At 35.4% G+C, this 27,538-nt stretch overlaps 1 protein-coding gene across 5 annotated transcripts in view; it reads left to right on the top strand.

Annotated features, from left to right (window-relative positions):
* The window catches only part of KMT2E (lysine methyltransferase 2E (inactive)), a 96,761-nt gene extending 70,881 nt beyond the window's left edge, over positions 1-25,880 (top strand). For 4 of the 5 annotated variants that reach the window (XM_037003568.2, XM_017662725.3, XM_017662726.3 and 1 more), the window contains 15 exons: positions 420-529; positions 3,374-3,638; positions 4,609-4,707; positions 14,463-14,627; positions 14,913-15,221; positions 17,684-17,938; positions 18,085-18,229; positions 18,735-18,985; positions 19,371-19,427; positions 19,568-20,131; positions 21,115-21,404; positions 22,107-22,195; positions 22,305-22,430; positions 22,611-22,708; positions 23,601-25,880. In XM_037003568.2, coding sequence (XP_036859463.2) covers positions 420-529; positions 3,374-3,638; positions 4,609-4,707; positions 14,463-14,627; positions 14,913-15,221; positions 17,684-17,938; positions 18,085-18,229; positions 18,735-18,985; positions 19,371-19,427; positions 19,568-20,131; positions 21,115-21,404; positions 22,107-22,195; positions 22,305-22,430; positions 22,611-22,708; positions 23,601-25,112 — 4,335 coding nt within the window. In that variant the 3' untranslated portion in view covers positions 25,113-25,880. The remainder of the gene's footprint in view (positions 1-419; positions 530-3,373; positions 3,639-4,608; positions 4,708-14,462; positions 14,628-14,912; positions 15,222-17,683; positions 17,939-18,084; positions 18,230-18,734; positions 18,986-19,370; positions 19,428-19,567; positions 20,132-21,114; positions 21,405-22,106; positions 22,196-22,304; positions 22,431-22,610; positions 22,709-23,600) is intronic. The other variant, XM_017662727.3, reaches the window with a different exon arrangement.
* Positions 25,881-27,538: the final 1,658 nt, after the last annotated feature.

Genomic DNA, 27,538 nt, shown 5'->3' on the forward strand with positions numbered 1-27,538 from the left:
TTTATCTATAAAAAAGTGTTAGGACTAAAGAAGGTGACACATTGAAGTACCTGAACAGTGTCTATCCTAGAAAGTGTCCTACAGCGTTAACTGTACCATTACTGCATTTCATCAAATCAAAGACGCCATCACTTATAAAACTGAATTTCAGAGATTTAGAAAGGGGAGAAAATAGGCATCAGAATTGATGAAATACAGTATTCTCTTTTTAGGTAGACTGTAGAGCTTACATCAAGCTTGCATTGGTGTACCTCCTTTGTAGTTCATAACCACTGATTGATCATTATAAATCTTGTAATTAATGGCACATTTTCCATGTTGTATTTGTGAATTGCTTTGGATAGTTTTCAAAATTGCAGGATGCTTCTAAAAGCAGAAAATAATTTATAGTTATATAAAGTATTTTTTTTGACTAACAGGTGAGGCATGAAATTGAAGATGGAACCATCCATCTTTACATTTACTCTATACAGAGTATTCCAAAGGGAACTGAAATTACTATTGCCTTTGATTTTGATTATGGGAATTGGTAAGTTTAAGCTGTAAATATGATTATTTCTTGTTTTGAAGTACTTCTGTACTGTCCTAATAATTTTGATATTGTTATTGCTTTTTTAATTGAGGTGATTAAAAGTACTTGAAAGCAAGTATTTTGGTATCAGCTTCTATTACACCACTGTTGCTTAGTTCTTTTCCAAACTTCCTTGTAATGTAAGTGCTCATAGTAATTATATTTAGTAATCCTAATTCAGCTATACAACACTGACCTTGTTTATGTGAGAATTTTTCCTTCTTTTCTTGTATTTTAGGAGGTACAATTCGATGATTTCACTTTTTACCTCTCAAAACAAAAGAAATTGTGTCAGATTTTCTTTGCAGTATAAATTTGACAGGGTTAGTTTGATTGAAAGGAGATTTTTAAAGGAAACTCTTGAGAACTATTGTTTTGAAACACAAGGGGAAAAAATTTATTCTGAGTATAGAATCTTCAATTTAAATTTTTTATAATTTAATGTGAAAACTGTAATACAAAAGTATCCCATGTTCCTACTTCCCAAACCAAGAAATAAAACATTATGCATTGAAGTCCCTCATGTTAAATAGCCAGATTGTATCTTCTTCCCTTTGCCAGAGATAACTGCCATCTTTAATTTGTTGCATTAACACTTGTACTAGATATGTATATGTCCCTAAATAGTATCTAATATTTTATATATTTTAAATTTTTATGTGAATTATAATTTGTATTATTTTGCAGTCATCTTTTCTCATTCATTACTCTCGTGAGATTCAGTTTTGTTCTGTGTAGCTCTAGTTTATTTTCACTGCTGATGGCATTTATCTATTCCTATGGCTGAACTTATAGATTTACAAAAAATGTTCCTGTGGCTTTTTGAACCTGACTACACGTGTGTTCTCTTCATGAGCAGGACCAAGGAGTGGAAGTGCTGGGTTGTAGAGTGTGCACAGCCTCAGTTTTTACCAGACATGGGTGGATGACCAGTTCATATTCCCACAGCTTTCCTTCCTTGCTCTATTTCTTTACCACGTTAAAAATTAATGCTTATCAATGTGAATCGGTATCTTTTTTATATTTTTAATTACCATTTTCCTTATTACCATTTATAAAAAGCCCAAGGGTCCTTTTATGTGTTCATCATTTAGATTTCCTCTCTTATGAATTGCCTTAATAATCATCTGTCCATTTTTCTGCTGAGTAGTCTTTATCTTACTGATGTTTGGGGGGGCTAGAGGGGTAGGGCTGTTTCTTTTGGATTATAAGCATTTCAAGTCATTCTTTTTTACTTTTTAAATTTTCTATGGTCTCTTTTAAATGCTGAAGTTTTTAATGTCCATCATGTTTTCTGTTGTGAAATCCTCCTTCCTTCAGTATGCATCCCTACTTGATTTCTGGAGTCAGATTTATCATGACAACTTCAGCCTTTCCTTTTTAGCCCTTTCTCTCCCAGAAGGTAGAAAATTTAGCATAATGGCTCTTTGCTCCTTGCTTTGAAAGGATGTCCCATAGTGTTTAAGAATATGAGCTTTTCATAATCTGGCTGGCATGGTCCTTATTATTAGCTGTGTTATCTTGGACAACTTTCCTCATTGCTTTGTGCCTCATTACATCATAAATAACAATAATAACACTCAGCTAACAGGAATGTTTTGAAGAATGAATGAGTTAGCCCATGAAAAGTGTTTAAAACTGTTCCTGGCACAAAGTAAGTCCTTTGTAAACACTAGTAGTTGCCATCAGTATTATTTGTAGTTCTGTTATCCTAAAATCAAAGAAAACATCCAAGAAGAGTTTCAAGCTACTTTCTATTAATACATGCTTGGGGAGATAGGGGGTAAACCATAAATGCTGGAGTTCTACCCAATTCACAGAATTAGGCAGTTGACTTGTACCTTTCTACCACTGTTGAAAATAAATGAGGATTATTAGAAACTTGGAAAGGTACATTATTGTTACTATGAACAAACATTAAACTACTTAAAAACATACAAAATAGGAGCCTTTTATTATTAACTCAGGTTTGGATACTTAGCCTGTATTGTAGAGATGAATGAACTAAACCTTTGTGGTTTTACCAAGATGGCAGAGAGTTAATAAATTAAAGATGAGAAGTGTGGGCTTCGGACTCACATAGACCTATATTTGAATGCTGTCCCTCCCACTTATTAACCATGTGACTTTGGACAAGATAACCTTCTCTGAGCTTCAGTCTCTTCTGTAAAAGTGGGAGTAATAATTATCCCTACTGTGAAGATGAGAGAGTGCAATGAAATCATAACTTAGCATGTTCTCAAGGTAGCTTTTTAAAGAAATTTGGTTATTAAAATCATTCCTTAAAGTATAAGACACATAGTTAAGGTTTGGTATTTATTATACCTAACATATTTAACTTAGATCAAATTTAAGGCTAGTATTTTATCATATTCTGTGTGTGTGTGTGTGTGTGTGTGTGTGTGTGTGTGTGTATATACACCTTATATAACACTCTGGGAAAATTGAATGTTGTTTTTTTTTTTGCCTTATTTAAGAAGCCACAGCATCATTTTACTTAAAAAGACTCAGTCTTAATTTATTGTTTCTTTTTTTGCTTTTCCATTCTATAATCCATTACTAGTTATCTTTATGATTGAAGGCCCAGTCTCTGGTCAGAAATGAACTTCTAATCATTACTTTGTTATATGAGAAAATGAAATTTCCTTTGTGATAGCTACCAGGAATGCAAATTAGTGAAAAATAAGGATTGCATGTAATTACTGATAGAATACAGTTTTGTGGAGTTGCAGCTTAAAGTGGATTAGAAAATTTATGGTTTGTTTCATATTTTGAAAAAATCTGTAACTGGCTGTCTTTCAGTAAGTACAAGGTGGACTGTGCATGCCTCAAAGAAAATCCAGAGTGCCCTGTTCTAAAACGTAGCTCTGAATCCACGGAAAACATCAATAGTGGTTATGAGACCAGAAGGAAAAAAGGAAAAAAAGAAAAGGATATTTCAAAAGAAAAGGATACACAAAATCAGAATATTACTTTAGATTGTGAAGGAACAGCCAACAAAATGAAGAGCCCAGAAGCTAAACAAAGAAAGCTTTCTCCACTGAGACTATCAGTATCAAATAATCAGGTATCAAACTGTGCTGTACTGATTCCCAATGACTAGTTAACAAAGGAAAACAATTTGTCATATTTTAACCCCTTTTTTTGTTGCTGGTTGTAAATGGTGTAAAATGGTTTAAAAGTTTTAAGTCCATTCTGTTATTTAATGAAGTACTTACAAACATAAAGTACAGATTTTGTTAGAATGTGTACAATATATGTTAAATTATTAAGAACTAACTCAGCTAGCACATACTTGCAGAACTGAATACAAGATTTTTCTAACACTGGTTAATTTAAAAAATTCTTCCAGATGGTACTGTCCTTATGTTCATAATAACTGTTCTTATTAAAAATCTTAATCCATTAAAGTTTCCTTTAATATTTGGGACATAATTAAATCAGTTCTACAAGGGTGACAGATAAGATATTTTTTGTATTAAGGTATGTTTGATATATACTCTTATGAAGGTTTCACATGAAAAAACAGTGTGGTTACTATATTTACCCAAATTCAAATAAGATTTTTGAGAGAAAATTCTCTTAAGAACACATAAGTTAGGGACCATTTAAATGTCAAAATTAAGGTCTTACTCATCTCTAGTATCTTGTAGGAATAATTACCCTTAAGTTTTAAATCAAACATTTATTGAGCACTTGGTATCTGTAAGCATTGGGTTTTGTGAAAAAATTTATGTTTTGGGAAGAATTTGAACAGAAAAGTATGCCATCTTATTTGACCTGTGGGATCTATTGATAAGAAAATTATTGACTAGAACTTTAAAAAGCAAAATTATTTGATTGAATGATTTTGCAGTTTCTTGAATTAGGAAACCTGTTTTCAACTTCTGAAACAGATTTAAGTAGGCTTGTAATTTTTATATGGTGAACTAGGTTTAATTTTTATATTGTGATTCAAAGACATTTAAACTAGTTCAGTAAGTCCCTAGTTTGTAGATGGAGTAGTAGTTTCTAAAGCAGTCATTTTGATCTTTCAGGAACCAGATTTTATTGATGATATAGAAGAAAAAACTCCCATTAGCAATGAAGTAGAAATGGAATCAGAGGAGCAGATTGCAGAAAGGAAAAGGAAGATGGTAAGTTGGAAAGTCAGTAGCTACTTCATGCTGTCTCTTGGCCTTTGTGACAGCTGCTTTTCCCATAGTAATGGTTATTGCCTTTAAGAAGGCTCTTACACTGTTCTTTGAAGTTAGCAAACATGTGTGCCACTGAGCATTTCTATTTGGCTTTGTCATTGCCATTCAAGTAATTTCCACTAATCTTTTCTGTTTTTACTATGTTCGTTAGACATTTTAGAATGTATGACATTTAAGAAATAATTTTTAAACATTTTTGAAGCTGAGAACCACTAATAAATTTTCATGCTAGAATTACTGTTCAAGATGTCTTTGATTAGGTAAATGTATCCTTTCTCTTCATAATTTAATGTAAAACAAATGTAATTTTAAGTCATAACACCGAATAAATGGCTTACGCAAAAAAAAAAAAAACCACTGGTAGCTACTATTTCTGTATCTCATATGGTATCATAAAATAAGGTTTTCATTAAAATAGGTTTAGTTTTATATTCCTTGGGCTATTTATTTGCAAATATCTGTATAAAAACTGGGACAAGATATTTTCTCAAAAATCCATGCTAATTTAGCAATCAGTGTTTATGCCAGTTAAGAAAAGTGTTATGGTGTTTCTGGTAATTAGGTAAGAGAGTATTGCCCTAAGATTTGAAAATTACTTTACACACCAACTAATGATCTTAGTATGAGTTTCCCCCACTCCCCTTTATGTGTTCCCTTGTTTCCTGTTTTAGTGATTTTCATGCTGTATCCCATGGAATCTCAGGTGTCATATACTTAGGGTAGGACCTTCATAATTTGGTCATTGTAGGCCTTCCTAAAGTAAGTCTGTTTTACTGCCTTGGTGATCATTCCTCTAACACTGATTCCTTGTTGATAATCAGAACATGAAAGCAATGCAGAACTGTTTCATAGCCTCAGGATTTCAGAAACTGCTCTAGTGGGACAGAGTAGTTAAGAGACAGAAGAAAAATATAGGAAAAAATATTGGAAGAGATTGGTTATAAAGAAAAAGTTCTTCCTTTAGCTGAAGGAATTGTCTTGAATCCTTTTCAAGTTTCACTTACATATAAATTACCTGTTCTACTGAAATGACTGGTGGCCATTTTTGACTAGATTTTCAGTACTGCTTGTTCATTCCACAGTTGTCACAGCCTTGTATTTGCATTAATCCTGCAGGAACTTTTAGAAAACCAATTTAGAGTATCATCGATTTCTGTAGTAAGCACATTCCTGGTAGGAGGAACCACTTCTACACATGGCTTTCCAGAGCTGTAACAAATGCTTTGAAAAAAGTAGGAAGTTAAAAAACAAACCAACCTGGAAGTTCATTTTATGCCCATTCAAGTAATTTCATGCAGATTGTATTCTGTTCAAAAGTTTATGTGATAGGGGGCTTCTTTTTAAATAAATCCTTCTATAAGTGCTGACAACATTAGTGGAACTTTAGAATACCCTCATTTTCAGATCCCAGAAGAAAATAAAGATACCCTTTTACTAATGTTGAATGTGGTAGAACTTTGTACAGACAAAAAAACTCACTTGGAAAAGGGTTAATTGGGAATCCAATTTTGGTCCTGATCTTGCCTGTTAGTATGCTATATTAATATAGATGAATACTTCACATTTTTATATCCATTCTAGCACATTTATTTTACTCTCTGCCACTACAGTAGCTTGTGCGTTTTTCATAGGAATAAAATGTTGAAAACTTGAGGTGTCATTGATTAGAATTTGTGTGGTATTTTGAAGAGATATGAAATAGTTAGAGATCTTTGGCTCCTTCACCTGTAGCCTTCAAGTCATTGTAATCTTTTTTTTTTTTTAAGGTATCATTGATATACAATCTTATGCTCATGTTTCACATGAGCAACGTGTGGTTACTACATACCCCCTATTATTAAGTCCCCATCACATACCCTATCACAGTCACTGTCCATCAGCATAGTAAGATGCTATAGAGTCACTGCTTGTCTTCTCTGTGCTATACTTTCTTCCCTATGTCCCTATGTTCCTATATTGTGTGTGCTAATCATAATACCCCTTAATTCCCTTATCCCTCCCTCCCCACCTTCCTTCCCAAACCCCTTTCCCTTTGGCAACTGTTAGTCCATTCTTGGGTTCTGTGAGTCTGCCGCTGTTTTGTTCTTTCAGTTTTTGCTTTGTTGTTATACTCCACAGATGAGTGAAATCATTTGGTACTTGTTTTTCTCTGCCTGGCTTATTTCACTGAGCATAACCCTCTAGCTCCATCCATGTTGTTGCAAATAGTAGGATTTGTTTTCTTCTTATGGCTGAATAATATTCCATTGTGTATATGTACAACATCTTTATCCATTCATCTACTGATGAACAGGTTGCTTCCATATCTTGACTATTGTAAATAGTGCTGCAATAAACATCAGAGTGCATATGTCTTTTTGAGTCTGAGATCTTGTTTTCTTTGGGCAAATTTCTAGGAGTGAAATTCCTGGGTTAAATGGTATTTCTATTTTTAGTTTTTTGAAGAACTTCCATATTGCTTTCCACAATGGTTGAACTAATTAACATTCCCACCAGTAGTGTAGGCAGTCCCTTTTCTCCACATCCTTGCCAGCATTTGTTGTTGCTTGTCTTTTGGATGTTGGCCATCCTAACTGGGTGAAGTGACATCTCGTTGTGGTTTTAATTTGCATTCTCTGATGATTAGCGATGTGGAGCATTTTTTCATGTGCCTGTTGGTCATCTGAATTTCTTCTTTAGAGAAGTGTCTATTCAGTTCCTCTGCTCATTTTTTCATCGGGTTATTTGCTTTTTGGGTATTGAGGCATGTGAGCTCTTTATATATTTTGGATGTCAACCCTTTATCAGATATGTCATTTGTGAATATTTTCTCCCATACTGTAGGATGCCTCTTTGTTCTGCTGATGGTATCCTTTGCTGTACGAAGTTTTTTGATTGATGTAGTCCCACTTGTTCATTTTTGCTTTTGTTTCCCTTCCTCAAGGAGATATGTTCATGAAAAAATTTCTCATGTTTATATTCAAGAGTTTTGCATATCTTTTCTTCTAAGAGTTTTATGGTTTCATGGCTTACATTCGGGTCTTTGATTCATTTTGAGTTTACTTTTGTGTATGGAGATAGACAGTGATCCAGTTTCATTCTCTTACATGTAGCTGTCCAGTTTTGCCAACACCAGTTGTTGAAGAGGCTGTCATTTCCCCCATTGTTTGTCCATTGCTCCTTTATCATATATTAATTGGCCATATATGTGGGGTTTATATCTGGGCTCTCTGTTCTGTTCCATTGATCTAAGGCTCTGTTCTTGTGCCAGTACCAAATTGTCTTGATTAGTGGAGCTTGAAGTTGGGGAGTGTAATCCCCCTGCTTTATTCTTCCTTCTCAGGATTGCTTTGGCTATTCAGGGTCTTTTGTGGCTCCATATGAATTTTAGAACTATTTGCTCTAGTTCATTTAAGAATGCTGTTAGTATTTTGATAAGGATTGCATTGAATCTGTAGATAGCTTTAGGCAGGATAGCTAATTAGTATATTTGCTTTGATGTTTCAATTACAGAATTTTTTCATATATTCAAAACACAATGCAAAAGCATGCATCCCAATATTTAAAAAACAAAACAGCATCCTGGGATTCTTAAGCAATTGGTATGAATCCCCCTGCCAAAGTATTAATATTTGTGAAGATCAAAATACTTGGCTTTGAAAAGTTTAAATACTAATCAGCCTTTTTTTTCTAAGTTTTGCCTTTTGTGTATTGGTTAGGTTAACATCAGTTGTTGGAAAGATAGGTCAACTCTTGAGAAAGTTAACTTGGTTTAAACTTGACAGACTTTAAATTATCATGGGTATAGTAGGAGATACTAGTTGTCACATACACTACATTTATAAGCTTGGAATGTAAAAGCAGTCAGTCATACTTTCCTCCCAGATAAGTAGCATGTAGTGTTCAAATTCAAATATACTTCAGCCCATCCTTTTGCAGTACAGCTCTGAACCATATGAAACTGTTGACAGTTTTTACCTACACAAATGGCAATTTCTTGCACAACCTAGTATTTAGTATTCTGCTCAGTCTCCAAAAATTGTACCAGTGAATTTATGTGTTTTGGTTGCTAGCTTATTCTTTTTGGTGCGAATGGAAGAATGTTTCTTCAGGGACACTTACAAAAACAATTACAATAGAGCAAGAAATGCAGTAAAGGAGTTGCAAGTATGAATTAGAGACCATTTCATGAACTAAGGTAATATTTATGACAGACTTTATGAGTAAGATTTAAACAAGTACAGATTAGCCTGTGACTTAACTGTGCTTATTTCTCCACAGGAAATAACCCAGAGATACTTAGAATGTGATCAATCTTATTTGGCTGGGATTGTAGGCTGGTTTGTTGCAGGGAGGGAGGGGCATAGGACATAAGGTTAGTTGATTGCAGATCACATGAAATGTCAAATAATGAAGATTTCATGAAAGAATATTTATTCAAACTGCTATGTAGCCAAGGTAGACATCCATTCTTACTAACATTTTCCTTTTCTGTTTTCTCCCTTAAGAAGTTTTACCTGCTTAGAAAAGCAAACTTGTCCCTAAATGGTACAGAAATTGGGCATTACTTCTTTAGCTAGTAAGAGATACTTACTTGGCAGTGGGCTAGAAATGACTTGGGAGAATCTTAAGAATCACCCCAGTTAAACTGTGGCAGTTGAAATACAGTAGGCTGTTTATCTTCACCTGATTCCCAAACCAGAGCACTACTGACTGGTTTCCTCCAGGTACACTATAATCAAAGTGAGGTGACTCTAGCCTTGTCAGAGGTAGAGCATGCAGAAGCGGGTTAGGTGTTGGGAATCTCACTTTATTCTCTTGAACTAACAAATAATCAATTAAAATATAAAAACCTTTAAAAGATTTAAATAAAAAAGGAGGCTTGCTTACTCCCCACCCCCATTTATAATGGCATGAAAAGAGCCTCCTTTATAGATTATCTTTTAATATTATATTTTCAAAATAATTTTCCTTAAGGTATGGAAAGACAACCTTGGGAATGTAGTCTTGGTAATATTTAATGGCCTTTTATAGTCAGACTGCTTAAACAAATTCCATGGAATGTGACTTAAGGGGTCTTCACATTTAGGAGGACAGAAATTTGAGAAACAACAGAAAGGATATGAAGGATATAAAAAGATAGTCATATGGGTAAGACTGTTGAACTTGTCAAGCAACTAGGACAATCTAGAATTAGTCATTTGGATATAAACTGATAACGGTAAAAATTTGTAGTTTTTTTCATTGTCATTAGCCCCCCAGGTTCTAGGGGACAAAAAAATGCCTGGCTTTTCTAAAGGTACATGGTCTATTTGAGTCTACTAAATAAGTTAATGGCAGCCATCTGAGGTAATATACAGTTAGGCCCCTGAGTATGAACTAAATGAAGCTTCTTTATAGCACAGGTAGTGTCCTGGGGCCTTGCCAGGACACGGGAGTCACAATTTTCTCAGCCCTCATCCTTCATATCAAAAATTATTCTACAGCATTCTGTGAAAAAAAGAGCTCTGTGGCCAGTTTAGGAAATAGTGTATCATGTCCCCAATTTTTAGATTCCCAGTATACATGTTGTGTTTAAAAACTCTTTGAGAAATAATGTTTATGTTAACATTTCCTAAATGTTTACACCCTTGGGACTTTTTGTGGTGACACCTTTGACATACCACAGGTTTATTCCACAGAACACACATATTCTGGGAAAATTACAGAATGCCTCTAGGAAGTGACTTGATTTAGATCACTTTAGAAGGTGAAATTTAAATAAAGTAAAATATAATTAGATTAACTTTGTTGCAAGAAAAAGTCACCTGATGACATATGTATCATCCATCTCATTTTTCTCTTAGGCATGATTACTAATTTTAATTTTCTAGGGTCCAGTTTTCTCTCATCAGAGTTTATGACTGTTCCTAAAATGAGTGGTTAATGAGATTATGATATTGAATAGCACAAGGGAGTCTGTTTTTATAGGTGTTCTGTTCAAACAAAATGAGAATATTCAGCTTTAGCTGCTTGTAGTATATGTAAATTTGTAATATATGTAACTTTGTTTAAAGTTACACACCTTCAAATAACACTGATACATGTTTTATATAATGTATATACAATTCTTATTTAACAAAAATGTTTGCTGTATGCTGAGCACCATGTGAGGTAATGGGTGAACAAAGAAGGCAAGGTCCCTGTTGTGGAGGGTGGTGTGCTATGCAGGGAATGACAAAGACCAGGCAGGGAGCAGTACTATGAGGATAAACTAAATCTTCACGTAATAGAGAAGAAATGGAGATACCACACAAGCTATTTGGAATGATTTTATTGCTAAGCAATAATCTTAACCATTTTTTTAAAAGGTAAATTAATCTCTAATTCTTATTTGAAAGGATAAGGACAGTTAATTGAATAAGAAACCTTAGTTTATTTAAAGGCTGTAGGGTGGTATAATTTGGCAGGTTGGCCCTGCTGTTGCCCTTTACTTTAAAAGGCAAGATTTTTGTTCCTACCTAGTAGCAAGGTAAAAAAAGTACAAGTCTGTGGATAATCTTCATTTCTGTTTACTTCCCAGTTCTTTTACCCTGCTACTATCAGATTTCCCTCTGAACCTCCTGGAACAGCCACAGTTCATAAACTTATTTCACTCAGTTTCAAATGACTAGATACCTCTAATTGGGATGGATTAGAACAGTTTGCTCAAGTTTACTTTTTCAGTTGCAATGTCATATAAAACTGTATTCTTTATCATGTAACCCTTGAACTGTATGGACCTTAGGTTTTCCCCATTGGTTGAATAGGAAGCTTAGACAAGATTTCTATAGTCTTTTTCAAATGTGAAGTTACATGACTTCAAAGTAAATTTATACTCGTGTGTCTACATTGAGGCAAGAAGGTAGAATAAAAATTCTTAAAACACCTCAAGTGATAAAATCCTATAAAGGGATATTAAGCAGACTTTCTACTGCTTATAGGAAATCACAGTATTATGTATGCACTGTTCTAAAACCATAAACTAAGATACATAAAAGCAGTATGGAAATTGATCTCTGATTTGTTTAGCACCCAACACTACAGCATTAATAGTGTGTCAAAAGCTAATGTAGTGTTCCCGAAAAGCAACTCTATCTGATTCTATTTCTGAATCAGGGTCTATCAGTTGTCCAGCTCATACAAAATAGAATGACTTTGAGTTCTGGTCATTTGCTTGGATGAGTCATAGTTATAGAAATACAAGTCTTCCTAGCAGCCTTATGTGACTAGGATAATACAAACTATATCAAGCACAGATGTTAGGGTCTGTGGAAAGCCTGCTGGGGTTAATGAGAACTCCTAATTTATCTTCTACAAAGTCAGCTATAATTACTTCAAGCTATAGACAACTTTTATTTTTCTGTTATATCTGTAAAATGGGTAGTAAATTTTAAGTCACTGAGTATAAACTATACATCTGGTTTTATGTCAAGGAATGTATTAGCTTTTTCTGAGTGACAAATGTAACTTAAAAGAGTTTAAAGTAGAAGCAGATCAGTGTACTAGTTTTTTTTTTTCCCATGTAGAAAACCAAAGGCACACGCTTACATCTTCAAGATTTGTGTGCTTTAACATGAAGGTTAAAGCTATTGGGATTATCTGTTTACTGCTTTCTGTTAGCAATAGAAGTAAATGTAGGAAAAGTTACACATTATGTGGTATGTCAGTGGTTGTTAATTGCAAAGAAGGGTAAATTAGGAGCCAGGAAACTTGGATAACAATTATGGGCTCTGCCTTTCTTTGAGTGAGTCATTTAACACACGGGGGGTTTGGTTTCTTCAGCAGTGTACTGAGTTATTTTTTAAGATCCTGACCAGCTCAAAAAAATTATGAGCCATCTCTACATAAAGGATTTTACTTTGACTATCAATTAGTTGTACTGTTAAAGAGTTTGGTCATTACATCAAATGATTTTCTCTTTAATCCCCATTCTCACCATCCAAAACAAGTGAATATTAGACTAGGTCAAAGAAACCTCTTGGCATAAATTCATACTTGCCTCAGAAAACCCTTGGTAATTTTTTTAAAACATGAAATGAATGATTCTTGCTGGACAAATTTGTTCTCTTTTTTGGAAGAAACATAGCCATAAAAATAAACCCCTTCTCCCTGTTCTGTTCGTGAAGCAAATATGAAAATCATCTTTTTTAGTTACTCTAGACTTCTAAATTTAGGGTTTAAGAAAAGCCCTGATACATGAGACAGGGTTTTTATAGACAGCTGTAAGTTGAAAGATAAAAGATTGGGTAATTTTAAAAGACCTGAGACATAAATAAGAATTCAGCTTTAAAACTTCAAGTAGAAAGACCACCTTTTGTCTATGCTATTTTAATATCTAATTACCCATCCCAGGCCAGGAGAGCTAAGATGCAGATATGTATCCGTGAACAAGTCATCTTACCTCTTTGGACCTTAGTTTCCCTTATCTGTGAAGTAAAGAGGGTGAACACATTTTTTAAGACTGATACTTTTGAAGCATGGCAATTTGTTGTAACTAATTAACAACAATTATTCTCAGAGAAGTTTTGTTGACCCCTCACCATAACAAAGACAGGAAAGAGCAAGCAAAAGTTACCAGAATGTAGGTGTCTTAGTGCTTGCATCTCTGATGGTTAGTACTAGAACTAAAGATCTAACATTGAGAAGACTGTGCAGCTAGACCTGGAGTTTCTGAACTTTCTTCCCCACACTGATGACAATAAAGGAGGAAAAACAAATGCATCTGAGTCTCAGGACCTGGTTCTTTCCATCTGGAGAACTGGACAGTTGATGGATATGCTTCCTGTTTCTGACTGAAAGCCAAAGCATTTGCCAGGTCCACTGGCCAAGGCTGTGGGTCTTGCTTTTAATGTTCTTTCTCCAGAGAACTGATATTCCAAGAACTTTTGCTGTTCCTCACTCCGCCTTGAACTGTCAGTGTAAGACAGGAAGAGCAGAAGGTAGAGGAATGCCTTGTAAGAATTACAATGGAGGGCAAAAGAACTAAAGTAGAAAAAATAATTAACACTTACGAATGCCAGCCATTTTACAAGTACTGGTGGAAAACTTGCACAGATATTTTTCTATTTGAACTCTAAATAACTATTACTATTCAGTGAAGTGTTAATTATTATTACCCACATTTTATGAGACTCAAAAAGGTTAATTAGGGTTGTTAAGTTGCCTAGAGTCACAGAGATAGTAAATGACTGGTAGAGTCATCACTTGAACCTAGGACTTCACCCCATGATATCCTGCAACCACATGTCCATAATATATTCGCTTCTTAAGTTTATATGAATTTAACCTTTTCAACTTCATCACCTTAGGAACTTTGAATTTTATTTTTAAAAAGCTGCAGTGAGAAGAAAAGATGTTCAGTTAGGTAAAAAACAAGGTAGTTCTTGAGGTTTTGCTTGTTTTGTTTTACCCTTATCATTGACATTCAGTCATCCAGATGTTCCTTTCATGAAATGTTATTTGTAATGACAGAGCTTACCAAGATGTCTGGGATTCTGAAAGATCTCAAATGAATATAAAGCCCCTGCACACACACACACACACCCACTCTGCCCCCATATCTTCCATCAATCAATAGAAGTATTTTGCTAGTAACATCAAAGAAATTCTTTAAATTTGCCAGGAACATTTGGACTTTTGAATTTTACTTTAAAACAATGATATTTATTATGCCACTTAAAATTTAAATTTGGTAGACAAGAGAAGAAAGGAAAATGGAAGCAATTCTACAAGCTTTTGCCAGACTTGAAAAAAGAGAAAAGAGAAGAGAACAAGCTTTGGAAAGGATCAGCACAGCCAAAACTGAAGTTAAAACTGAATGTAAAGATGTACAGGTTGTCAGCGATGCTGAAGTCATTCAGGTACTACTCAGGTCTACTTTTATTTTCACATTTGAACACTTTCATTCCAGTAAAATTCCCACATATGAATAGTCACATCTCTAAAGAATTTTAAATGTCTGTTAAATCCTATGAGAATTTTGACTTGTGTTAAATAAAAACGTTCTTAATTATGTCAACTTAGTATATGTCAGAATTCATAAAGAAATTTGGGGAAATCAGCTTCTGAAGTAGATTAATGCTATTAGATTTCAATTCCTTCCTTATATACTATCAAAAGTTCCATTCTGTTGTATTTTGAATTAGGAGCAAGCAAAAGAGGAAACTGCTAGCAAGCCAACCCCTGCCAAAGTGAATAGAACTAAACAAAGGAAAAGTTTTTCCCGGAGTAGAACTCACATTGGACAGCAACGTCGGAGACACAGAACTGTCAGCATGTGTTCAGATATCCAGCCATCTTCTCCTGATGTAGAAGTTATTTCACAACAAAATGATATTGAAAATACTGTACTTGCAATAGAACCAGAAACTGAAACTGCATTAGCAGAAATAATTACTGACACTGAAATTCCAGCACTTAGCAAATGTCCCACAAAGTACCCCAAAACAAAGAAGGTACAATCTTAATGAATTTAAGAACAGTTTTCTGACAAGTGTCTTCTGATGTTGAACATATTTGTTTTTAAAATTCAATCTATAACATCTCAGAAGGAACAGAATAGCAAAGTTTTAAATAAGAACTTCAAAAGCTATAAAATTAGCTAATATATTTATATAATTGTTATGAAGATAATTCTTAAACATGTAGTTCCTTTAAGTATTAATGATTCATGATTTAATTTTGCCTACCCTGTATACCAAATTTACACTCCTCAGAAACAACTGGTTTTAGATGTTATCCTTTATTCTTTGTATTTTTAATACAACTTCACAGTAAAGGTAGATTACAAGAATTAAATGTGAAGAAATCGATTTCCATAGAATGTCCTAAGAGTGAAACTTTATAAGGAAGGGTAGTTTTAGATCAATTTTTAGTAATAAGAATCTTTGAAAAACCTGTAGTAGGCTTTAATAAGACAATTATGGGAAACTGAGATAAACCGACCTGAGCCTTTTAACTCAGAAATACCAGAACATCCTTATGAAGCAAGGATGTAGTTTCCTCCACTCTGAGTAGAGCAGATTGAAGCAGAGATACCAAAGTGGTAATCGTGAGGCTCTTTGGGGAAGGAGTGGACAATAATTAGATCCTCCTCATACACTTTATAACAAAATACTTTGAACCTTAATTGATCTTTTTTTTTATTCTTAACCACACTCAGTACAGATTCAAAAGGACTCTTAGAAACTAAGGTTTCATAGAGAGTCCTATCTAGGCCTGTGAACATTTCTGTCAAGATAATGCTTGCTAATTGAAATTAATTCAGGAGTAGGGAGAGAGTGTTTTATGTTACTATCTTTTAAAACCCTGAAACTGTGAAACCATGAAAAATGTATTTAGTAAATATCTAGGATGAACCCAGGAGTGTATGTTAGATCAGTTCTGTTTAATTCCAAGTCTGTGATCTCCTTACTGCACTATAGATCTTGAGCAAGCCAGTCAATTAACTTGCTTTTAACAAAGGGCAGTAACTTTTGCCTACTTTGGAAGAGCAAAAATATAATTGCAACTTTTGTTATTTGGATCAGTAAAAAAGAATCATGTTCAAAAGAGAAGCTACTTTCTCAATTACAAATACGACATAATCCTTGTCCTTTATTTTTAAATGGCTAAACTACTGTTGTGCCATGAAGATATTTAAATTCCTGGTCTGAGATGTAGGATCCAATAGCCTGTCTAAAAAAGCCTCTTATGTCACAGGTTTGCTTATGGCATTCTATTTTAGACACATACTGTTTGACAGAGTACCAAATTATCATAATGTAAAGATCTTCAATTTAATACACAGCACTTACTCTGTGCCAGATACTGTTTGAAGAGCTTTATGATGTTATTTTTTTAAAAAATAACCCTATTTGTAGAGCTACTTTCTATTATGACCCTTTTACAGATGAGGATTGGGATGTTAGAAAGGTTATGTAATTTGCCTGAGGCACAGTGTAAGTGGCAAAGCTAGGATTTGCAGCCAGGCAGTCCAGCTGCGGACTCCATGTGCTTCAGTACTACATTCCGTTATTTGTCCTGGAGAGGTAATTTTACATACATTGAAAAAAAAAATGCCATAAGTGTTTATAGTGATTCTCTCTGGCAGACAGGATGTGGGTAGAGTGTTTCTTTTTTTAATGCGTTTCTGTATGTGCATATACATATCTATGACTTTTTCTACGTTTTCCACAAATTACATTTATAATAAAAAAAATCACTTGATACTAGATAGAAAAGATAGGAATGCCTGCACAACAAAGGAAATGGTGTTTGTGCTGATAAATGTAATCCTTCTTTCAATGCCCATAATTGAACTGAGCTTTATTAAGTAACTAGTTTACCAAAAAAAAAGTGAGTCATCATTATATTTTAGCCATTAAAGATTGAAATATGTATGTTGTAGACCAAAAAAATCAACAGAATTAAGAAAAGGATTTGTGAATTTTCAAAGCAGTAGTGATTGTCAATGCAGATGGTTTATTTATTTATTTTTTTATTTTTTAAACGTGTATGGACCAGTTTCATCTCTTGGAGATTCTGATGGGCAGCCAGGGAACAAAAGCACTGCCTGAAGTCAGATTTTTCTAACAGACTGAACATATTGTACCTACAACAGAGGCAGGAACAAACTTATACTTAGTGTTTGTGCTCATAAGATGACACTGAAGTCTCTCGGATTTTATTCTTTTACAAAAGCTACCATGTATTTCATCCCTACAAAGTATTATTGTTTTTAAAAACATTTTAGGAATAAGAGTAGATAACCAAGGAAATGTGGAATAATTTATTTTGGGGCATCATATATGAGTGATTTAAATTACTCAATTTATCATCTTAGCTAATGTATCCATTTCAAATTTGGTATTAGAATATTCTATAGCAGAATCTGTATAATTACATACATAGTGATCCAAATTTTTCTTTTCTCTAGCACTTGGTCAATGAGTGGTTAAGTGAAAAGAATGAGAAGACAGGAAGACCTTCAGACAGCCTTTCAGAAAGGCCTCTGCGCATAACTACAGATCCTGAAGTGTTAGCTACACAGCTCAATTCTTTACCAGGACTCACTTACAGTCCCCATGTATACTCTACTCCTAAGCACTATATTAGATTTACTTCACCATTCCTTTCAGAAAAAAGGAGAAGAAAAGAACCTACTGAAAACATTTCTGGCTCATGCAAGAAGGTAAACATTTGTTTGTATATAAAAGCCTAGGATGAGCCAAATGTTAATCTCATTCCTTACCACTGTTCCTGGTATTGGAATCAGCACCATATTTATAAGCTATATAAATATTTACAAACTGATTTCATTTATTTTATGTATTTCAGCGATGGTTGAAACAAGCTTTAGAGGAAGAAAGCTCAGCAATTTTACATAGATTTAATTCACCCTGTCAAGAAAGATCCAGAAGTCCTGCAGTCAATGGTGAAAATAAAAGTCCACTATTCTTAAATGACAGCTGTTCCTTTACAGGTAGAATTTCCTTTCATTATTGTTTTAGTGTGAAGAATGCAGCAAGATTTGTATAGCTTTGTAACAGGCATTTTCTAGTTACTATGTACTTTACAAAATTATTTTTCCTTTTTCTGTCCTCCAACTTTTTGGATGAAGATAGACATTAAAACCTTAATATGCAGTAACCATTGGGGCTTATGGTCGGATTTTTGACCTAACTTTTGGCTTTTGGGCTGCCTGCTTTTCAGACAGATTCAAAAGGACTCTTAGAAACTAAGGTTCTGTAGAGTCCTATTTAGGCCTGTGAACATTTCTGTCAAGATAATGCTTGCTAATTGTGAAATTAATTTGGGAGTAGGGAGAGAGTGTTTCATGTTATTATCTTTTAAAACCCTGAAATTTAGTTTTGGGGTGAAAGTTATCATAATTACTATTGTTGGTATTTCAATCTTTCCCAGAATATATTACAGATTGTAGCAAATACCAACAGTATAATTTCTTACAGTATTGTTTGTCCAAACAGATTTAACTACACCACTAAAAAAACGAAGACTTTATCAATTGCTAGATTCTGCTTACTCAGAAAACTCCACACCTACTCCTTCACCATATGCTACACCAACTCATCCAGAGATGACGCCCACAGATGGATCATTTGCCACTCCTCCCCGGATAAGATCAGATGATGAAGGTTGTAGAAATGGTTACAAACCCATATATTCACCAGTTACCCCAGTAACTCCTGGCACACCAGGAAATACCATGCACTTTGAGGTGAGAAATTTAAACAGAAAAAAAGTTTAACTGTGGGGTTGGGGTTTCTTTAATAGCTTCCCCTTTCTTTCAACAACTAGTATTCGGAAAGTACAAAGTTTTAAGAAATTTTTAAAAGATAAAAGTTAGCACAAGCATTTATGTGAGTTTAAGCTGCTTAATTTTTTTTTAAAAGGGCATAGTTTTCATCTTTATACAGATTCATACTGCATGACTGTGTATCAAATTTGCTGTAAATAAAAAAAGGCAGGTATCTTTTATGGAGAATGGAAAAGGTAAAAGAAACCCAGTATCAATGTAGTGGTTTCTCATTTAAATTTTCATTTCTATAAATATCATGGGTTATAAATTTTAATTTACAATTCTAATTATTTCTTTTATATAGAATATTTCTTCCCCAGAAAGTTCTCCAGAAATTAAGAGATGCACTTATAGTCAAGAGGTAAGGAGTTATTTAATAAAGGTTTTTTAAATTGGTGGCTTTTCCCTAGTATCATCATTTTTCTTAAATTGCTGTAGGTTTTAGAATTAGTCTCAATATGTGGTTACTTGTGTAATTTTTTTTTTTAATTCTATAAACAGGGATATGACAGATCTTCAACCATGTTAACATTGGGGCCTTTTAGAAATTCTAATTTAACTGAACTGGGTCTGCAAGAAATAAAGACTATTGGTTATACCAGCCCTAGGAGCAGGACTGAAGTCAACAGGCAGTGCCCTGGGGAAAAGGAGTCTGTGCCAGACCTTCAGCTGGGACTCGATTTGGTCGAGCAAACTGCCTTACATAAAACCATGGAAACACCTACACATGAAAGGACCGATTCTAACAGCCAACTGGAATCTACTCATTCTGGACGGGGCACAATATATTCTTCCTGGGTAAAGAGTCCTGACAGAACAGGAATTAACTTCTCAGTAAACTCTAACTTGAGGGACCTGACACCCTCGCATCAGTTGGAGGTTGGAGGAGGCTTCCGAATAAGTGAGTCAAAGTGCCTGATGCAGGATGATACTAGAGGCATGTTTATGGAAACACCTGTGTTTTGTACTTCAGAAGATGGGCTTATATCTGGTTTCGGACGGACTGTTAATGACAATTTGATCGACGGAAGTTGCACACCCCAGAATCCACCACAAAAGAAAAAGGTTACAAATTTAACAATTTATAGTCCTTTTAATAGTGTTTCTTTCATACTACTTCAGAGGGTAATTGCCAGTTATGTTTTATGTAAGGTATTCATACTTGAGTTGTTCAAGTTTAATCTTTAATATGTACATTTGAAAACCTTTTGTAAATGTTCTGTTAACTTTAAAATGTTTACAGAGTAGTAAAACATTCTAGTAGTGGTAGGAAAAACTCATAAGGATCATGGTTTCAGAGACTGAAACCTCACCAGGATATATTTCGCTAAGAGAGTAACTTAAAAATAACCTCCCTACCAAATAAAGAGCTGAATAAGATGTGTGTTATTACCTTATTTTACATAGAATAGCAGCCTTATTTAGAAGAAATCCCTCTTTCCTATCCATAATATCTGTAGTACTTAGGCCATAGATATAAGAGTATTTTGAAAAGCATTAATAAGTTCTCTAATTTGGCAGACATGTTGAGACAATTAGAATTTTGGAGGAATGGGAGAACTCTACAACAATTATTTTATTAATAGGTTATTGCTTTGTAAGTCAAGGAATTTTAGTGATGTGTGCTTTTAATTTTTATAACAGAGTCCAGTTGACAACTTTGTGGGAAGCAATGTAGTATAGTGGAAAGAGCACGGGCTTTCAAGTAAGACCTAGGTTCGAATCCCGGCTCCAACACTCACCAGCTGTGTGACCTTGAGTGAGTGAGTTACTCAATTTCCTCATCTATAAAATGGGGATGATAATATACCTATTTCATAGGGTTGTTGTGAGGATTAAATGAGATAATATATGTAAACAGCTAAATACAATGTCTGGCATACAGCAGGCATTTTGTAATTGTTAACTATTACTATTATTTGTTCAGAATAAAATTATTTTACATAATTTTCCAATGTAAATATAGTAATTCTCTTTAGAAAAAAAGTAAATTGTGTCTGACATATAAAACAAGATGAAAAGATTTGCTTTTCCATATCTTTCTTAAGGTGTCTCTGTTAGAATACCGCAAAAGACAGCGTGAAGCTAGGAAAAGTGGCTCTAAGGCAGAGCACTTCTCATTGGTTAGTGTATCACCCCACGCAAGTGGAAACCTGAGCAGCAACAATGGTGATGGGTGTGCCATCAGGAGTGAAAATGGGGAGCAGGCAGAAAGCACTGCTAGGCTGCCTTTACTAGCACCAGCTACGGTTTACAATGCTACATCAGAAGAAACCAGTCATGACTCTCCTGTCAAGGAGGCTTCTGCCAGTGAGAAGAATGAACCTGAAGTTCAATGGTAAGCCTGTTTTAAAAACCTAATTGATAACTTTATAACTCCAAGTAGTATATCTTGTAATTAAAATGGGCTTTGTTACTTTATCCAGTCAGCATCTTCACTTCGTATATAGTTGGTTTTGAGTGGAGCTTCAGTTGTAAAGATCTGAAGTGTGCTATTCTAGAAAGAACGAGCTTTTGTTAATGAAGTGTTTTCCTGCTTGTTGTTGATCTCCCAAGGCTAAGGACACAGAAGTTTGTGGGCATAATCTGCAAGATCCTCTTTGCTGACAGGATTGTAAAGCACTTATGTATTTGCCTGTGTTGTTAAAGGTCCACTGTACTTGCTTCTTGATAATTTTTAGATTTCTCACACACATTCCTCTCCAAAGAACTTCATCACAGCCAACATGCTGCAATTTCCTTACATCCCTTATCTTTCACCCTTAAAGAACAGCCAAATTTAGTATTTCTTCAGTAGAAATAGAAGCAGCTAGATATAGGATGGGTCTTGGCAAAGGGCAGGAAGCTACATTCACTTGGTCCACATTCCTTGTTCCCATTACTCCTGAGAGCTTCCTGCTAGTCTTACAATCCAGACACAAGGCAATTCCCTAAAGAGCAAAAAGCCTTGGTCTGAGAGGATATGGTGACTGACTAGGGACAAAGAATAATACAGCTGGCAGTAGCTCCTCAGAATTGATGATAGGATTTTATTTTAAAGGACTGCTTCAACGTCAGTGGAGAAGGTGAGAGAAAGGAGTTACCAGAGAGCCCTACTTCTTAGTGACCATCGAAAAGATAAAGACAGCGGTAAGTGAGCTTGTTCTTTGCAAAAGAGTAAGAGTCAGCGGGTCACTCTGCACCCTCGTTCTTTGCAGTTCTAATGTTCTCTCTGGGTCTACTTCTGCTTCATCTCTAGGGGGAGAATCACCATGTGTCCCATCTTCACCGAGTCATGTTCCGTCTTCACCTTCATCTCATTCAAATCACATTCCCCAGTTGCAACCCAAGGGCCCAGTCCCTTCTTTCAGTGAACTTATAGAAGGTCAGTAAGCAGATGACCTATCATGGTTATTGTCTTAAATACCGTTTTAAATCAGAAAGTAGAAAGCCTTTATAAATAGTTGGTTTGAACAACAGAATGTACATGGCTTTGCAGTGTTAGTAAAAGGCAATGTTTATCACATTGATTTTACATTTACTATAGGTTTCGTCTGCTTTGCAGATCCTGATCCTGATAATCCAGAACCCATGACTACAAATGAATGTTCATCCCCAGATACTTCTCAAAATACTTGTAAAAGCCCTTCAAAAATGAGCAAGGTAATAATATTGACCTTTGAACTGTGGCCGTTCAGAGAGGTGGATGGTAACATGCACACTTTGATTTTTCTGCTGTACCGAGTATGAAGTTTGTAATCCTGTCACACTTTGACCAAATGTTGTAATGTGCTGAAAGCACTTCAGTAGCTTACATATTTATCAAGAATTCCAGCCTTATTTTAGTGGTTATCTAGGAAATTCATAGTCTTCATGAAATATTTGACCAACTAATAATTCTCTAAAAACAAAAAGATGACATTCATTTAAAATGCTATTGCCATTCTGGATCATGAAGGTGTGATTGATAATCTGGGGCTCTACCGTTAGAAACTACAGATGAGATTGATTTTCTTACTTTTTCCTTAAAGATCATCATATATGTTTAAGTAGTCTTGTATTTGGATTATTTATATTTGAACCATGTAAAAAGTATAACATATCAAAAAAGTTTGGGAGAACAAGTTTATGTACCCAAACTACTTTATCATTAGGTTGGGGGGAGAAATTTGTTGTGTGGAATTGAGACTTGCTAAGTATTTAAGGTCATTAGAGTTCCTCCAGAATTAAGGCTCAACAACAGGGTTCACTGCTTAGGGTAAAAAAGGGCAGATAAATGGAAAAAGACCATGGTTCCTTTCACTTGTGTCCATAAAAAACTACTACAGAGAATTCAGTTTAAAGTGATTACCAGGACTTATTGAGCTACTGAAAACTGGCTTTTCATTATTCCAAGCCTTCATAATTGACTTCTCAAACCTATCTTATTCCCTGCTCCTTTTTAAAATTAATATTTAAACAAACACCTTGAAACACCAATAAAATAAACCTCAATGTACATAGAATGTTTGCTTACATAAATACATAGTTTATATAATGTGTTTTCTTTTCATAGCCTGGTTCACCAGGACCTGTAATTCCTGTTCAACCACATGGGAAAATGCTCATGAAAGCAGATTCCCACTGGGAAGCAACAGTTATTGTGTCAGAAGCTGAGAATAGTGTTCACCTGAAAACAGAACTCCCACAAAAACAGCTCTTAAGTAATACCCAGGTACTTTCAAAGAATCCTCCTCCTCAGCCACTCGTTCGCAGTTCATCCGAGCAACTTTCACAAAAGCTGCCTTCTGCACCACTGAAGCCGCACTGCCCCCCATCACCTCACGTAGAAAACCCTCCAAAGTCATCGACGCCTCACACGCCAGTACAGCATGGTTACCTTTCACCAAAGCCGCCTTCACAGCAGTTAGGATCTCCCTACAGGCCTCATCATGCCCAGTCACCTCAAGTTGGAACACCTCAGCGAGAGCCTCAGAGAAATTTTTACCCAGCAGCACAGAACCTTCAAGCGAATAGTCAGCAGGCCACTTCTGGAGCATTATTTACACAGACACCCTCAGGACAATCTTCGGCAACATACAGTCAGTTTAACCAACCGAGTCTCAATAGCACGGCTCCACCGCCGCCACCCCCTCCACCTCCTTCGTCCTCATCTTATTATCAAAACCAGCAGCCCTCTGCAAACTTTCAGAATTATAATCAGCTTAAAGGTAGTCTTTCCCAGCAAACTGTGTTTACATCAGGACCAAATCAAGCACTTCCTGGCCCCACAAGCCAGCAGGCAGTTCCAGGACACCACGTTACTCCAGGGCATTTCCTGCCTTCCCAGAGCCCTACCATTCACCATCAAACTGCGGCTGCCATAGTTCCACCCCCACCTCCACCACCCCCTGCGCCAGGACCACACCTGGTACAACAGCCAGGCTCCCATCAGCAACACTCTGTAGCACACGTGGTAGGGCCTGTTCATGCAGTCACCCCTGGGGCGCATATTCATTCTCAAACTGCTGGACACCATCTGCCACCCCCACCTCCGCCTCCGGTTCCTGCGCCACATCACCACCCACCGCCCCATCCTTCCACAGGACTCCAAGGTCTACAAGCACAACACCAGCATGTTGTAAACTCAGCACCCCCACCCCCACCTCCTCCTCCTCCTTCTAGTGTTTTGGCTTCTGGGCATCACACCACATCAGCTCAAGCCTTACACCATCCACCGCATCAAGGACCTCCACTTTTCCCTTCAAGTACTCACCCAGCCGTACCACCGTATCCCTCACAAGCTACACATCACACCACTTTGGGACCGGGTCCCCAACACCAGCCTTCCGGAACAGGGCCACATTGTCCACTACCAGTTGCAGGTCCTCATCTCCAGCCCCAAGGACCAAACAGTATTCCAACACCTACTGCTTCAGGGTTCTGTCCTCACCCTGGCTCTGTGGCCCTGCCACCTGGGGTTCAAGGACCTCAGCAGGCATCTCCGGTGCCTGGACAGATTCCGATTCACAGAGCGCAGGTGCCACCAACATTTCAGAACAATTACCATGGTTCCGGGTGGCATTAAAATGGACTCCAGAAACATTTTTTTAAATGTTCTGTAAGATAAACTGTATATTTCATATGTACCTGTTAAGGTACTTTTTAAAGCTTGTACATGAAACTTTGTATAAAAAAGAAAAACCAGTGCTCTTTCATTGTATTTTTCCCATTTTTGCTTTTTAAAATTCCTTAAAAAAAAATGTGCTGTTAAGCCAGTATTAGGCATCTTTATTTTGTAAGTAAACATTCCAGCTGTTTTTTTTGGCAGAAGATTTGATGCTACATGATCTTTAAATTTTTATTGTTGCAGTTAAATTCATTTAGTGAATGTTTTCTATATTTTTTTATACATGTGCATTTAAGTACACAACTAAGTAATGGCACTATGAGGATTTTCATTTTTTCCTGTCAGCAGTTCTGTGAGTACATCTTAGGTTAAAATTAAAAAATGCAATACAGATTTTTTTATAGTTTGGTGTGGACATGGCCCATTTTGGTTTATCGGTTATTTGCAAGCAAAATGTAATTTAATGTATAGATAATTTTTAATGTCTCCTGACAAACTGTAAATACTGCATTTCTTTTGCGTATATAAGTGCTTACAGCTTTTCTCATTTGATATATATAGCATTGTACATACAACCAGTCTTTGCAAAACTGTGTGATCTTCGTGAAAGTAGTACAGTATATGACCTTTAATTTCTTTTTTATTTTAAATATACTGTCACATTGAAGCACTGGTTGGGCATTTTAATTCATGTTAATAAATCACCATTATGTAAGTTTTACTAAATTGTCCTGTACAACTTCTGAGACTGGGGTCTGTTTAAGCAAGCATTTTTACAAAAAGTTACATTTTTCAGATATAGTTTGTAAGGAACCTTCCATTTTCTTTAGCCACTGCTACCTCAGTTGGATGGTAGCAAGCATCAGGAGGCAGTAAGGGGTTGGTTCTACCTGTCATTTTTGCAGGAGTCATAGGAAACTACTGTGCTGTGGTAAGTGTTGTACACATTTACTGAGATCCACCATCATACAGAATGAACCCATACCATTAAAGCACATTACACGTGATAGTCACAGGTCGTAATTTACAACTGTTTGCAAATATGGACTAGCCGGCCTAAAAACATAGCAATATCTAACTTGTAAAGAGTTTAGAACATGACTGAAATGTCCTAATTAATCAAAATTATTTGAAAACTAACATTCACTGTCTAGCCACGTAACATTTTAAGAAGTGGTAGGAAATTTTAAAAATTTGTTTTGGGTGTATAAAACTAAAAGAAAAAGGCATTATTCTTAGGTCTCTCAACTGAAATGGCCTTTCCAAGTGAACATTTTATTGCTGAAATATAAAGTACTAGTTATGATTTTGTAAAATAAATTCTCTTAAACCTCTCAGGAGGATTAAGTATAACCAATAGTAATGACATTATTAGCCAACACTTTTTTATCATCAAATTACCTGACATAAATTGGCACAGCAATACAAATTCTGTGCATTGAGAAAAAAGAGCCTAAAAATGACTGAACAAGATTTGGCAGTAACATAAGTCATGTTTTATATTCTGGAAATTAGCAAATGATCGTACATTAACAGCTGCATTAAGGGCTCAATCCTATTCAGCTTCATGTTTTAGAAGAGTTTAGGTCAACTTTGCCATCCTTGACTTTATCAAACAAAATTCTGCTTATGATATTCACTAAAGAAATATTTGTCCAAGAAGAAAAGGCTTCACGTCATCCATCCACACAGTTGTAAACACAGACCAAAGTTAACTAACACAGTAAAATATAAATATTCACCTCTTTAAAAGGACTATCCTCTAAGGATTTCGATCCCTCATAGCTTTAAATTCTCCTGCTATATAAGTACAGTATTGCAAGAGTTTTCCTGTAAACTGCAGAATTTTATGTAATCCTTTGGCTTCCTGATGAAGGACACGCACACTATCAAATACTGTTCTCTACCAAAATTTCATTAAGTTACAAAAAAAATACTGGGAGAAAAAAGTGAAATTTAAGAAATAATTTCAACTATAGATACAAACAAAAGTTCTCTACCCCAGTAGAAACAGTAGTTTATCCTGTTACCTGGTTATGTACGATCCAGGCATAGGAAGAAGCAACTTAATAAATCAGTTTTCACCTAAAAGTTTATGCTTTTTTGAAGCTCCTACATCCATTTTTTTCTCTGCCTTTGGGCAGTTCTAATTTCCAAACAGCCAGCTTCTGGATCTGCTATAATCACATATGTAATCCACTGCTTGCCATTTTCCATGAAGATTTCACATGGACTAGAAGAAGGAAAAGATAGGACATTCAGCAACATTTACTGAGCTGGCTCTTGTGTTTGCATAACCAGTGGTTCTCATTCAGCTTATGTGCATTCCTTAGCATCAAGCCACCAAGAATCTGCCAAAAACCATACCATTTCTAATTGAATGT

The sequence above is a fragment of the Manis javanica genome, chromosome 6 (assembly GCF_040802235.1).
Source record: "Manis javanica isolate MJ-LG chromosome 6, MJ_LKY, whole genome shotgun sequence".
Taxonomy (NCBI): domain Eukaryota; kingdom Metazoa; phylum Chordata; class Mammalia; order Pholidota; family Manidae; genus Manis; species Manis javanica.